We start from the raw sequence: 14,295 nt of genomic DNA on the forward strand, positions 1-14,295 counted from the left end.
TCAGTCTATGTACAATAGCAGAGCCAGAACCTACCAGCAGAGAAATCACTTCCTATTCCTAGTCCTATAAAGTGAATTCATGATTATAAAATCAAAAAGTGGTATAATTTTATTTCATTGAAAGAAGTAGAAAAGGCCCATGTTTGTCAGCTGATTGCTCCTTTAACACGTGCCTTTGGTCAAATCTAACTTACGGCTGATAGAGTAACACGTATCCCAACAGAAGGCAGCACGGCCCTCTGAGGTAAATAACATAGGTGACATGTTGAAATAAGATCAGCCTCTAATCCTCAGGGTAAAGACAGACAGAGAGGGCGGCGGGAGGCGATGACTAAGAATATTTCTCCCCATACTGGTTGCTTTCCATCTGTTCTGAGGCTGGCTGGCACCTCCAGGAGGTGTGACACACACAGACACACACAGACACACACACACAAAATGAATTTTGTTGCATTATCTCAGAGGGGTACTTGTTTAAACTCTTAAATCTGGCCTGTATGTATTTGACATGGATGGATGTTAGCGCTGTGTTGTATGTGGCAGAAAGATGATGTCTGAGTCCACCGCCTCTGCCCCTTGTGATACAGGTCCCGTTCACACTGGAGAAAGTCATTCCAGCTAGAGTAGGATTGAGTCCAGACAGCCTTTAAGCTGGATGCATTCAGACCTATTTTCAAATCTGGCTAGCACACACTTGTGTCCGCACTCAATCCGGCTTCATCCAGCGTGTTTGCTGTCCTCCGAACCACTAGGTGGCGCCTCGTAATATACAGAGTCCGTTCAGGCCGTGGTAGGACCGCGCGTGCGCATGCGTCGTGCAGTTTTTTGCCCCGTGTCGCACCCCGTCGCTAACCGGAAGTAGCATGTTGCTAGCCGGATTCGCTAGCCACATTTGCGTTCACACCTGAGCCACATTTGAGCCAATCCGGCTAGATCCACCTCTCGTGGGTGGATCTAGCCGGATTGAAATCAAACTGGATACTGCTGGATCCGAGGTCTTCACACTCAGAAAAAACACATCTGGATAGGCCCGAATCCCGCTTTAGCCAGATTATTTTCCCCAGTGTGAACGGGGTATGTAAACACATGTGACAGTTGTGACGAACATAAAAATGTATAGTCACGTTTATGTAATTGTATTTACTTTATTCTGGAAGATGTATTTTTCTTTAAAGGAAAACAACATACTAATATGGACTGTAATGGCCAATGTTTATCTGTCAAGTGCAATGACATGATGGTTTTAGTGTTGCCAGCAGGCGGCAGTGTGGGGCTTTTCTCACGCTGGGAATGCTTCTTGAGAACGTGCGGTTGTTGACTTCTTCATTCTATTAAGCGGAGCTGCACTGCCAACAAGAACTGTCGCCTGTCTCATCTTTTCTCCTGTTTTTACAGGTTGGAATTATTTTAAACGTTGTATAATTACATACAGTCGATGTTTTACATGCTAAATGTAACGTTAGCTCAATCTTTGAAGAGTATGCATTGTATTTACAAGGTATTCAGAACAGGTATAAAGCATACACGTTATTCTCTGAATCGTGGGTGGCCACAATGGCGCTGGCTGTAAAGTTTGGTTACGCTGCCCAAGCAAATGGCTCCAGTACATTCAATTTTGGGGTTAATAACTGTTTCCTTATGTCAATCTGATTATTAAGTAAACGTTTATGGTTATTGCTTGTGAATGTTATAATATGCTTAAACTGTAAGCACTTTGGTAATGTTAGCTAGTTTTCAGCTCTTGCATTTATATTGAAAGGACGCTAGATTCTCTTTACATTTGCACTAGAAGGATAATACAGGGAAGGTGTGAGTACCTGAATTGTTTATTTAATTTAATATTGTTGTCTTTTAAGTAAGAGTGAATTAGATACTAGCTCTGTGGCTAGGCTCAATCTGGATGTATTAACACAGTGGTACACTGAATTCAGGATTGGTCTGAATGAGAAAAAGTGTGTTTTATTTGGAAATAGAAAGCAATGATATTGTGACTAGCCTCTGGATTTTGTTGTGTTTTTTTTGGATACCTTTAATTAAATTCTATTAAGCGGAGCTGCACTGCCAACAAGAACTGTCGCCTGTCTCATCTTTTCTCCTGTTTTTACAGGATTCTTATCTGTGTACAGGTGATCCTTTTGGGACCTGTAACAGATTTGTGGGGGCTCGTCCGGGATTGGCGGCACCCGAGGTGGGAGAACGTCGTTGATCCAGTGATCCCTGAACCTGTGGACCAGTGTGTGGCACGTCATCAGTGCAGAGGGCGGCACGAATCCAGGTCGGCTGATTATCGTCAGGACAAGGGATTCTGAAAGCTGAAGGCATCTGATGTGTGTCGACAATGGCGGACAACGAAAGGAAGAAGCTGGTTTGGACTGTGAAGAAGGGACTGTTCTGCCTTCCTGCTGATGACCTATTCCAGCTTGCAACCACCATTCCATGTGCACCTGATCAAGAGTCAGCTAAGTTGAACAAACACGACGAAGAAGGATGTATTGATTATGTGTGTTCATATATGAATAGTAGATTTTTGCTGGAATTAGAAGATGAGGGTATGTCACAATTACTCTTTTTAAAAGATATGATTACTGAGATGACTCGTACCCGTCATCAGGGTAAATTTCCTACAGAGGGTGGGGCCGACGTTACTGTGTCGGATGCTGATGTTTTGGCACCCTTACCAGGTGATACTGGTCACACTAACATACGTGTGTCAGATACATTTGCTGAAACCACCACAACAGACCTGACTGCTCAAACTAGCATCATTGAATCAGAAACAAATAAACTTGTCACTAGTTATGGGCCCCGTAACATGCTCACACGGGGTAGTGCGCCACTCACCACACTCACAACTACCTCCCAGCTCATTGACAAAGAGTGTAACCAGTCTCACCACCCACAAGCCAGGTTGACGTCCCATTCGAGTACTGATCAACACTCCACCAGAGCCACTGAAAGCATGATTGCTCTCAAAGACCTTCCCATCCTGCAGAGGAAAGAATTTAAAATTCACGGTGGGCAGGTTGGAGACAATGCATCTGATATAAGCTATAGCAGCATTAGTAGACAGATTGACCAAGGATTGAAAGAAAATCACACTGAGAGCGAAATCATCAGGGCAGTGTTTCGTATCATAAAACCTGGCAACTTCAAAGACATGCTAGCCAGCAAGGATGAAATGACAATAATAGAGTTAAAAAGCTTTCTACAGTCGCATCTGGGAGAGAAAAGTAGTACTGAACTGTTTCAGGAGCTGATGAACGCTAAACAGCACGAGCATGAAACGCCACAGCAGTTTCTCTACAGAATTATGGGACTCAAGCAAAGGGTGATTTTCACCTCAAGAGAGACAGATTCAGATATTAAATATGAGACAAGAACAGCACAGAATGTTTTCCTTCGCACAGTCTATCAGGGCCTGAGTGAGAAACATGATGACGTCAGGCGCGAGTTGCGGCCTCTTCTCTCGGACCCTACGATTACTGATGAGGCATTACTAAGACAAGTCACCAAAACCACAAATGAGGAGAGTGAGAGAAAACGACGCTTAGGGCGCAGCACTCGCCCAAAGGTAGCCCATGCACAGAATAGTGAAATTAATATCAATGAGGTGAGCAATGTAGAGCGTAACTCTGACACCAGTGCTAAAGATGAGCTAATTCATCAGCTTAGCGCTCAGGTACAGGCCCTGGCTCAGGCAGTAAACTCCCTACAGTCAAATGCTCTAGCTGCAACAAAACCATCAACAGCTGAACCCCAGCCCCAGTGCACCTGCCTGTGTTCTAACAAACCGAGCAGACCAGTAAGAAAAGAGAAACCCCATGTTTGCCCTAACTGCATCACCCATAACCGAACTGACTGTACTCACTGTTTTGCTTGTGGGGAAGAGGGACATCGTGCGGTGGGATGCTTAAAAAGGTCTAAGTCGTCGGGAAACGCACCCCGGTCATGGCAGGGGGACAAGCTGTGACCGATGATGACGCTCAGTCCCACCCCGGCAACTACACAGCACAGATTAGCCACAACATTGCTACCCCTCCTCATCCCCCATCAACCACACAGCGAGTAGCTAAATTAATTGGGGAGAAATGTCTGTTGAAATGTAGTCTGAGTGGATATTCTGTGACTTCCCTTCTTGACTCCGGTGCCCAGGTTAGTGTCATAGACCGTCCCTGGAAACAAAAGTACTTACCTGAACAGGAGGTACGCCCCCTCAGTGAACTTTTGGGAGACAAAGAACTGGACCTCACTGCTGCCAATGGTGAACCAATACCATACGATGGATGGGTTGAACTCACCTTTAACTTGCCTGGCAATGACGATCCAAGCCTCGCCCTCAGAGTGCCCTTCTTGGTCAGTCATGTGAGTCTCGAGAGACCAATCGTGGGTTTCAATGTAATCAAAGAGCTCATTCTCAGGCAGGAAAGTGGAATTGAAATCGTTACTATCATTGCCAAATTGCTACAAGATGCCATGCAGGTAAAAAATGATAAAGCTGAGGCAATTGTTAATTTTGTACAGACTCAGGAGCCCATCCATGACTGTGCACCAGTGAGAGTTGGTCGACATGAAGTCATTGTGCACCCTGGCCAGGTCGCCCACATCAAATGTAAGGTGCCTGCTGATTTTACCTCCCCAGTAGCGTTGTTTGAGGCCAATTATCCAGACCTGAAGCTGGAGCAGTTAGATCTGGGTGATGGTTTAGTTGAGGTTCACCAAACCAGACAACCTTATGTTCAGATCCCAGTGTGTAACCACACCCAGCAAAGCATTACACTGAATAACTTTACAGTGTTGGGCAGCATCCAGCCAATTGACAAAATAGTGGATACAGACCAGACGGACAGCACTGTGGCCAATGATGTTACCTCACCTGCTTCAGTTGGAGGGGAAAACAAAGATTGTACAGAACAGCCAGCCCAGCTGTGGCATCCCCCTGTTGATTTAAGCCATTTAACTGATGAACAACAGGAAGTGGTGAAAGCAATGCTTTATGAGGAGTCAAATGCATTTGCTCGGGATGATAATGACATTGGGTGTGTTCCCAGCCTTCAAATGAGCATAACCCTGAAAGATGACATTCCAGTGCAACGATCCTATGCATCAGTCCCCAAGCCTCTCTTCAAAGAGGTCAAGGAGTATATCCAGGACTTGCTGGCAAAGAAGTGGATTGTAAAATCAAAATCCCCGTACTCAGCCCCAGTGGTTTGTGTCCGTAAGAAGGATGGGAGCTTGAGACTGTGTATTGATTACAGGCTCCTGAACCAGAAGACGGTCCCAGACAGACATCCCCTACCCCGTATTCAAGATCTTCTTGATACGCTGGGCGGATACAGCTGGTTCTCAATTTTGGATCAGGGCAAAGCCTATCATCAAGGGTTCATTGCAGAGGGGTCGCGGCACTTGACTGCATTCATTACTCCGTGGGGTTTATATGAATGGGTGCGCATCCCCTTTGGGCTTTCAAATGCACCAGCTGCATTTCAGAGGAGCATGGAGGAAATGCTCAACTCCTTGCGGGATGAGTACTGCATCCCATATTTAGACGATGTCCTCTGTTATGCTAAGACATTTACAGACCACATTGATGTATTGAGACATGTTTTAAGAGCTCTCCAATGCCACGGTGTGAAGCTTAGACCAACCAAGTGTGAGCTCTTCAGGAGGGAGGTCCGTTATGTGGGGAGGTTGGTCTCTGCTGAGGGGGTTCGGGTTGACCCCAAGGATCTGGAGGCTATTCAGGCTTTGAGAGGTAAAACCCCCAGAACTGTGGGGGAGGTTCGCAAGCTTCTAGGATTCCTCAGTTACTACCGGACTTACATACAAGACTTCTCTAGAGTTGCCAAGCCAATGTATGAGCTCTTGCAGACCAAGAACATTGCCACGGTGATTTCTCAGCCCAGGCAGAAGAAGGGTAAAGGGGCACAGCTGTCATCAAAGACCCCGATAAAGTGGCTTGAAGAGCACCAAAAGGCCCTAGATCAGCTCATGGATATCCTGTCCAACCCACCAGTGCTTGGGTATCCTGACTTTGGCCTCCCCTTTGTGCTACATACCGATGCGTCAGCGCAGGGACTTGGTGCTGTACTATACCAACGCCAGGGGGGGAAGCTTCGAGTGATTGGCTACGGGTCCAGAACACTGACGCCTGCAGAACGAAATTACAATCTTCACTCAGGCAAACTTGAATTTCTGGCGTTAAAGTGGGCCATAAGTGAGAAATTTCGAGATTATCTGTTCTATGCACCCCACTTTACAGTGTATACAGACAACAATCCGTTGACTTATGTAATGAGCACTGCCAAGCTCAATGCTGTTGGCCACCGCTGGGTGGGTGAGCTTGCTGACTTCCGTTTTGAGATAAAGTACAGGCCAGGGAAGGTGAATATTGATGCGGACACCTTGTCTAGGTTACCATTAGACATTGACAGCTATGCGGACTCATGCACCGAGGAGCTGTCCACAGACACCGTTTTGGCATCATGGGAAGGCTGCCAGGTTGCTAAGCAACGAGACATTGCCTATGTAGCGGTCATGAATCTGTCACAGAATAGCTCAACCTTCCAGCCACCGGAGCTGCTTCCAACCTTAAGCCATGATGAGCTAATGAAATCTCAGCGAGATGACCCTGTTCTCAGCCAAGTCATTAGATTGAAAGAAACAAGCAATATGCTGACTGGTGAGATGAGAAGGGGGGTTACTGGTCTGGCCAGGAAACTCCTGCATGAGTGGGACAAACTCCATTTCAAAGATGGCCTGCTATACAGGAAAAGTGGCCAGCGGAGTCAACTTGTCCTGCCTGACAAATATCGATCTATGGTCCTGAAACACCTTCATAACGACATGGGTCACATGGGGACGGAGAGGGTACTGGGCCTAGCTCGAGACAGGTTTTATTGGCCATACATGAAACGGGATGTAGAAGCTTATGTGACAAGAAGATGTCCTTGCATTAAGCAGAAAAAGCCGGTCTCACCCATCAGAGCGCCTATGGGGAACATCTCCACCAGCTCACCCCTAGAGCTTGTGTCTATTGATTACCTCCACTTGGAGACTAGCAAGGGAGGCTTTGAGTACATTCTGGTGGTTGTAGATCATTTTACAAGATTTGCACAAGCCTACGCAACCAGAAATAAAGCGGGGAAGACTGCTGCAGAGAAGCTCTTTGACGATTTCATCCCACGGTTCGGCTACCCCTGGAAGTTACATCATGACCAAGGGAGAGAATTTGAGAACGACTTGTTTAGAACTTTACAACAGCTCAGTGGAATGAGTCATTCAAGGACCACCCCATACCATCCGCAGGGGAATCCTGCAGAGAGGTTTAACCGCACCCTGCTTCAACTGCTCAGGACCCTGGAGGAAAAAGAAAAGGAAAAATGGAAAGACCACCTGCCACAAGTCATTCATGCCTATAACTGTACTAGGCATGAAGCAACTGGGTTTTCACCCTTTTATCTGATGTATGGCCGTCACCCACGTCTGCCTGTGGACATGATATTTGGCTTAGGCGATGAGGAGGAAGCCATTTCTCCAAGAGGCTACGCAGAGAAGTGGGCTGCTAGAATGAAGGAGGCCTATAGGCTTGCTTCTGAGAATAGTCAACAGTCAAGTTGTAGAGGGAAGAGGTACTACGATCGCCATGTAAAGGGGGTTATCCTGGAGCCGGGCGACCGCGTCTTGGTGCGCAACCTGACTGAAAGAGGGGGGCCAGGTAAGCTGAGAGCTTACTGGGAGGATAAAGTCCATGTTGTGAAAGAGAGGATTGCTGATGGACCTGTTTATAAAGTGACCCCAGAAACAGGTGGAAACAGAGTACGAACACTGCACCGCAATCTGCTCCACTTGGTCAATGAATTGCCAATAGGCTTGCCTCAACCAACACAAAACCCCCCGGCTGGGAAAAAAAGGGACTTGCCAAGAGGCTTATCTGCACCACCAGTTAAATCACTGCGACAGAGAACAAAGAACGGGCAGCCAAATGCAAAAGAAAGGGGTGGGTGTGACGCAAGCAGTGACTCTGATGACAATGAACCACATTATTGGCTGAGGATGCCGGTTCAGGGAGAACTGGAGAATCCACCAGTTCGGCGCACATGTGAGCCTCAGAGACAGAGACATTTTAATCCAGTGATGGAGAAATTTGAACAGACCCAACCACTTATACCTGAAAAGCTAGACAGGGCTGTAGACGTCAGGGGAAGGGAGAGCGTGCCTGATGTCGAAGGGGAAGAAATTGGGCACAGGATGCTAGGGGAGGAAGAGGCACAGGGGGAGCACTTATTGGTGGATCCAGTACCTGCAGAAAGTGAACGAGAAAATATGATGTGGCAAGGTAATGGGCGGGTGACCCCTCAACTAGTCCGTGAACAGCCCGACAGCGATCAGGCTACTGCACCACAAACTCGGAGGTCCACGCGTGAAAGAAAGCCTACTCAGATGTTCACTTACGAGTCTTTAGGCCAACCCTCCTACCAACCACAAGCAAGCTGTAACTCGATGATGGTTTATGCTCTGCCAACAGTGTCAACCTGGGAGGTGCAGGCACATCCTATGGCTTACCACACACCTTTCAAAGTGTTGCCTTGCCTCACACCTTGCCAAGCTCTACCATACACCCCTGCCGTGCAGTTCACTACCCCACTATTTGTTTACTGAGATGCACATACACATTCATATACACACACACACATATCCACAGCCATATATATATCCCGGGGGTATTACATGGTACTGAATGCTGAAAGTTAAAGAGGTTAACAAGTTTTGAGATGTCTGGAGCCATTTTTATTTTGTCAGGGAGCGTGTGACGAACATAAAAATGTATAGTCACGTTTATGTAATTGTATTTACTTTATTCTGGAAGATGTATTTTTCTTTAAAGGAAAACAACATACTAATATGGACTGTAATGGCCAATGTTTATCTGTCAAGTGCAATGACATGATGGTTTTAGTGTTGCCAGCAGGCGGCAGTGTGGGGCTTTTCTCACGCTGGGAATGCTTCTTGAGAACGTGCGGTTGTTGACTTCTTCATTCTATTAAGCGGAGCTGCACTGCCAACAAGAACTGTCGCCTGTCTCATCTTTTCTCCTGTTTTTACAGGTTGGAATTATTTTAAACGTTGTATAATTACATACAGTCGATGTTTTACATGCTAAATGTAACGTTAGCTCAATCTTTGAAGAGTATGCATTGTATTTACAAGGTATTCAGAACAGGTATAAAGCATACACGTTATTCTCTGAATCGTGGGTGGCCACAATGGCGCTGGCTGTAAAGTTTGGTTACGCTGCCCAAGCAAATGGCTCCAGTACATTCAATTTTGGGGTTAATAACTGTTTCCTTATGTCAATCTGATTATTAAGTAAACGTTTATGGTTATTGCTTGTGAATGTTATAATATGCTTAAACTGTAAGCACTTTGGTAATGTTAGCTAGTTTTCAGCTCTTGCATTTATATTGAAAGGACGCTAGATTCTCTTTACATTTGCACTAGAAGGATAATACAGGGAAGGTGTGAGTACCTGAATTGTTTATTTAATTTAATATTGTTGTCTTTTAAGTAAGAGTGAATTAGATACTAGCTCTGTGGCTAGGCTCAATCTGGATGTATTAACACAGTGGTACACTGAATTCAGGATTGGTCTGAATGAGAAAAAGTGTGTTTTATTTGGAAATAGAAAGCAATGATATTGTGACTAGCCTCTGGATTTTGTTGTGTTTTTTTTGGATACCTTTAATTAAATTCTATTAAGCGGAGCTGCACTGCCAACAAGAACTGTCGCCTGTCTCATCTTTTCTCCTGTTTTTACAGGATTCTTATCTGTGTACAGGTGATCCTTTTGGGACCTGTAACACAGTGTTTAACTGTGTGTTTGCTCAGGCAGGAATACTGAAGAGCAAACAGACTGCACACAAACCTCCTTTATGTGGATAAAAGTCCTGAGTCAGCAGCCTGTCAGCCTGCTACTGTGTGATTTTTACCTCCATTTATCTCTATACTGCTCTAATCTGAGAGTAAGCTGGAGCCTTGCAGATAAAGCACTTAGCTTTCACTTTAAATTCACATTACAGCACTGCTGGGTTCTGTTATTTTATATACTCAGTGTGTGTGTGTGTGTGTGTGTGTGTGTGAGGCAGCGTTTCAGAGACTGTTGATCCATCACATTCAGTGTGTCAGTAGAGTTATAACAGTGCTGCCGTGTCTGACTGCTGATCAGCGACGTCGATGTGAGCACGAGCAGGAATGACTGAGGGGTTAAGAGGAGATGATGATGATGATGAAGGAGTCAAAATATTATAAATCAATTTTCATTTTGGTGAAAACGAAAACACCACCTCACCTTGCAAAGTTTCCCTGGACATTTAAAGGTCTTTCATCAGGCTCTGTGATCAATACTTTGCTGATCAATGTTATGTGAGTTTACAGTAGCAGTGGTAGCAGCAGCTGGCATGGCGGCAGTGCATCTTCCACCACCATCCTTCATTGGTTGAGAACAGGTGACCCGTCTGTTGTACTGAAGCTGACGCTGGGGACACACTACACACGGTTTGACCCATTTTTTTGGGGGGATCCGAGTGTTGACTCGGTTAAAAGACTGATGGGTCGAGTCTCTTAAATGTGTGGCTGCTCCTACAGTGCCCTCATTACACGGGGTTACTCTGCTGTTATATCTGGACATGGACACATAAACACAGACGTCTGCTCTGAGGTCGGAGAAGCTTAAGAAAACTCAATTTCCCTCCAAACTAAATATATCTCATGAACCCCATATTCAATCAAAAGTGGAAAAGTACAGTGGGAGCCATGATTTTTCTCAGTGAGTAGTCATATCTGTGCTGAACTCGGCTGAATAATAATGTGAGGAAAGTTTTTTAATTAAACCCACTGGAGCAGATTCTCCTCCTGTGGCGTGTGGCTGCTGTGTATTCATACGATGATACAGAATATGCTGTATGTATAAATGGTCACTGCCTACAGGAATGTTTAGAATCTCTGTAACTCTCTCTATGAAATCAGGTGTTGTACAACAGCGATGAGGAACTTCTTCACTTGTTCTGTGTCTGGAACCTTCACAGTGATTGAAATGTCACCGACATCAACACCCATGTTAAAATCTGACAAATCAAAACAACGTGAGAATTAGTTTTTTTTGTGTGTGAAACACGATAAAAAAATCTTCCAGAACATTGATTTGTCATATTTCAGGAAGAATAAAACAAACAGGGCTGTCAGTGGTTATTTCACACCTCAGCTCTCCACCGAACAATGATTCTCTGCTCTTTAATGGAAAACCTGTTAGTGTGAGTGCATGCTTTCATTTCCCTGCTTCTGTGTGTGTTTGTTTGTTTGTTTCACACACAGCACAACGCTTCACCTCACAAATAAATTACTAAAAAAAAAATCAAAGAGAAGAAAAATTACATTTCACTTACAAAAAAAGTGTCTCGTCTGAAGTAAGTGACAAAACGATCAAAGCAGATCAGAGAAGAAATAAAATATGTGCCAGACTTCTGACAGAACCACACAAAGTCTCTGTATCCAGTCCACCAATATGAGACCGATAAAGGCTTCACCTGTTGCTTGTTTGTTGTCAACTGACACCAACTGATCCACTGCACTGTAAGGCCTGACGACACACCAGGATGGCCGAGTGGTTAAGGCGTTGGACTTAAGATCCAATGGGCAAAAGCCCGCGTGGGTTCGAACCCCACTCCTGGTACAGATGATTAAACCAGCATAACGCAGGTTGAACAGAGTTACAGATGTGGACAGATGTGGACAGTGTCCATACATTCTTTATTTGATCTTTCAAGCTCAACTGAACACAGTAAAACTGATCCGTCGTCCCATACAACACACCTCCGTGTGTTTATATTTCTCCTGAATGACTGTGTGAAGTGCAGCTGAAGACAGTTAATAAAATAAGGATCTATGAGATAGCAGCTGTTTTTTGACATAAACAGAAAAACGGCTGCTGAGACAGTGAAGCCCCTTCCACCCTGATGTGCTGTTCTACTTTTAAATCTGCTGTTTGTGTTAAATGCTGCCTCAGCCTGTCTTTAAATCAGTGTAAAATCAGAGTATGCAACAATTACGTATAAAAACTTTAACTACAAAATAACTGCAAGAAAATAAAATGTAAAAATGGCGCAGCGGCACAGGTATGCAGCAGCTATTCCAGGAATTACACATCACTAGTCTCAAAGCAGCTAACGTCTGAAGACATTCAGGGACAGAAGCTGTACTTTATGAACATGTTATTGTTTTGTCTGAATTACTCCTTTAAGGAACAGATAATAACTTGCTGTTTATCATGTCAAAACAAGAGTTTAAAATCGGACTTTATATCATATATTATATGATTTTGAGATGAAAATGTGAAGGTGTTTATAGCTTCCTCCAGAACCTCCTCAAAGGATTTTTGTTCATTAGCACTGTAAAGGCTGTGAGGACTCTCTCTCTCTCTCTCCCTCGGCTTATTGTGGCACATTGATTCCACAATCCAATAGGCTTTTTATACACCTCGATTATTGTCCCGTACACTCTATCAGCAATGATCTTCATTTTATTATACTCTGGGACTCCAGCCATTGAATTTGACAAAAAGGTCAATTATTACTGTGGTATGATAATTAGAGTTCCGTAGTGTTTATATTCATTATAGCTCCATAATTTCCCCCTCCTGACACACCCACCAGAGACAGCACACACACACACACACACACACACACACACACCCACCAGAGAGAGCACACACACACACACACACACACACACACACACACACACACCCACCAGAGAGAGCACACACACACACACGCCTCAAAAGCAACACACCGCACTCTCATTAGAGAGGAAATAAATCACTCTAACAGCAAAACAATTAAAATCTGTGGTAACTGTTTTACACCTGCTCCCAGACTCTACTGCTCCTGACTCCTCCTGTGCTGTATTTCATAACTAAAACTAAACACAGTATCCAGTAAAATCATCATCACGTGTGTGTTTTTGCGGTCCTGACCTGTCAATGATGCCGCACATGTCGATCTGCAGCTGGCTGTAATTTCCCAGCAGTCTTTGCTGCACCATGATCAGATCCACTGGCTGGTTCCCCACAGTGAGGAGCCGCATGCAGCCCTGAAAGACGTCGAAGGGGTTTCTACAGTCCTCATCTTCAGCAGGGCAACCTGAGTGAGACATGGAGACAAGCCGTAAGACAACCCAACAATAAACAAGGAGTCGAGCCGCTCTTGGTGGTGAGCTGTGCCCTGTCAGACTGAAATCATGCCAATATGGGACAAATGAGCACAGCTAATGTCTTTCTGTCTGTAGTTCATTTAATGTTAATTTAATGTGAGACAGTATGTGTGTAAATGTGTGTGTGTGCAGGATGATAAAATGCCTACAGCAGTTAAAGAACATGGCTGGACAGCAATTCTGCTGAGCAGAACAAAAACAAAGGAGATAAAAAGCTGCGAGGGAGCCGGTGGAGAATGAAACAAAGAGAGAGAGAGAAGAGAGCGAGATGGAGGAGGAGAGCAGACTTATAACTTCCATTAAAAAACAGCCACAAGCTGAAGGTGAGTATTTATGACATCAACTGTACTGAGCAATATCAACAACTTTCAAATATTAATGCACACGTCTGTCAGGGCAAATGTGGCAAAGTTCATTTAAACAAAAACAGTCTTATCAGAAGAGGTGGAAGCTTCTGTGACAATGTACTTCAATATATTGAGTTCAGATGGTTTGCATTTAATGTGACAGGGAGGACAGGAACGGTGTTAAACTAAGGCGCAGCATGTGAGAGGACAAATCATACTTTGGGAGTATCTGTTTATTTTGTACTATGTGTACAAGTTTTTATGCATGCTGCTACCGGGGATCAATAAAGTACCAATCAACCTATCTATCTTCATGTCAGAGATTCATATATTTGTGTTTATATCTGTGCTCTTGAGAATGCAGATACAATCTGTCTGTTGATTACAGGTAGAAGACTCCTTCTACATCTACCTTCTGACTACAGAATGTGTGTTCATGCCAAGTGATTCATTCAGACCTCCAAAGAAGAGCTGACTTCCTGTGGTGACAGGAAATGACGGCGTGGCATGAGCAACGCCACCCTCTTCTTTATCCACAGAGACGCTCAGATGGCCGTGTCTGGTGGTCAAATCCACTGAATGCCACTGACCGTCACTCAGAGCAGAACCTGGAAAATAATAATTAATAATTAATTTATAAAACGGTTTTAAACCCCATTACACATCAATGAATTTGGTTTTGGTA

General features: G+C 44.6%; 1 protein-coding gene and 1 non-coding gene across 2 annotated transcripts in view; one reads left to right on the forward strand and one right to left on the reverse strand.

The window, feature by feature from the left end:
- LOC114449306 (contactin-associated protein-like 4) overlaps window positions 1-14,295 on the reverse strand; it is an 80,887-nt gene that overhangs the window by 27,594 nt on the left and 38,998 nt on the right. Inside the window, exons 9-10 of the mRNA XM_028426830.1 lie at window positions 14,069-14,218; window positions 13,028-13,193 (exon numbers count right to left, since the gene is read on the reverse strand). Of these exons, the coding sequence (XP_028282631.1) occupies window positions 13,028-13,193; window positions 14,069-14,218 (316 nt within the window). The remainder of the gene's footprint in view (window positions 1-13,027; window positions 13,194-14,068; window positions 14,219-14,295) is intronic.
- On the forward strand, window positions 11,643-11,725 carry trnal-uaa (transfer RNA leucine (anticodon UAA)). Its single transcript has one exon. It is a non-coding gene; the product is annotated as a tRNA-Leu (tRNA).

This window comes from Parambassis ranga, chromosome 17 (genome assembly GCF_900634625.1).
Source record: "Parambassis ranga chromosome 17, fParRan2.1, whole genome shotgun sequence".
Lineage (NCBI taxonomy): Eukaryota > Metazoa > Chordata > Actinopteri > Ambassidae > Parambassis > Parambassis ranga.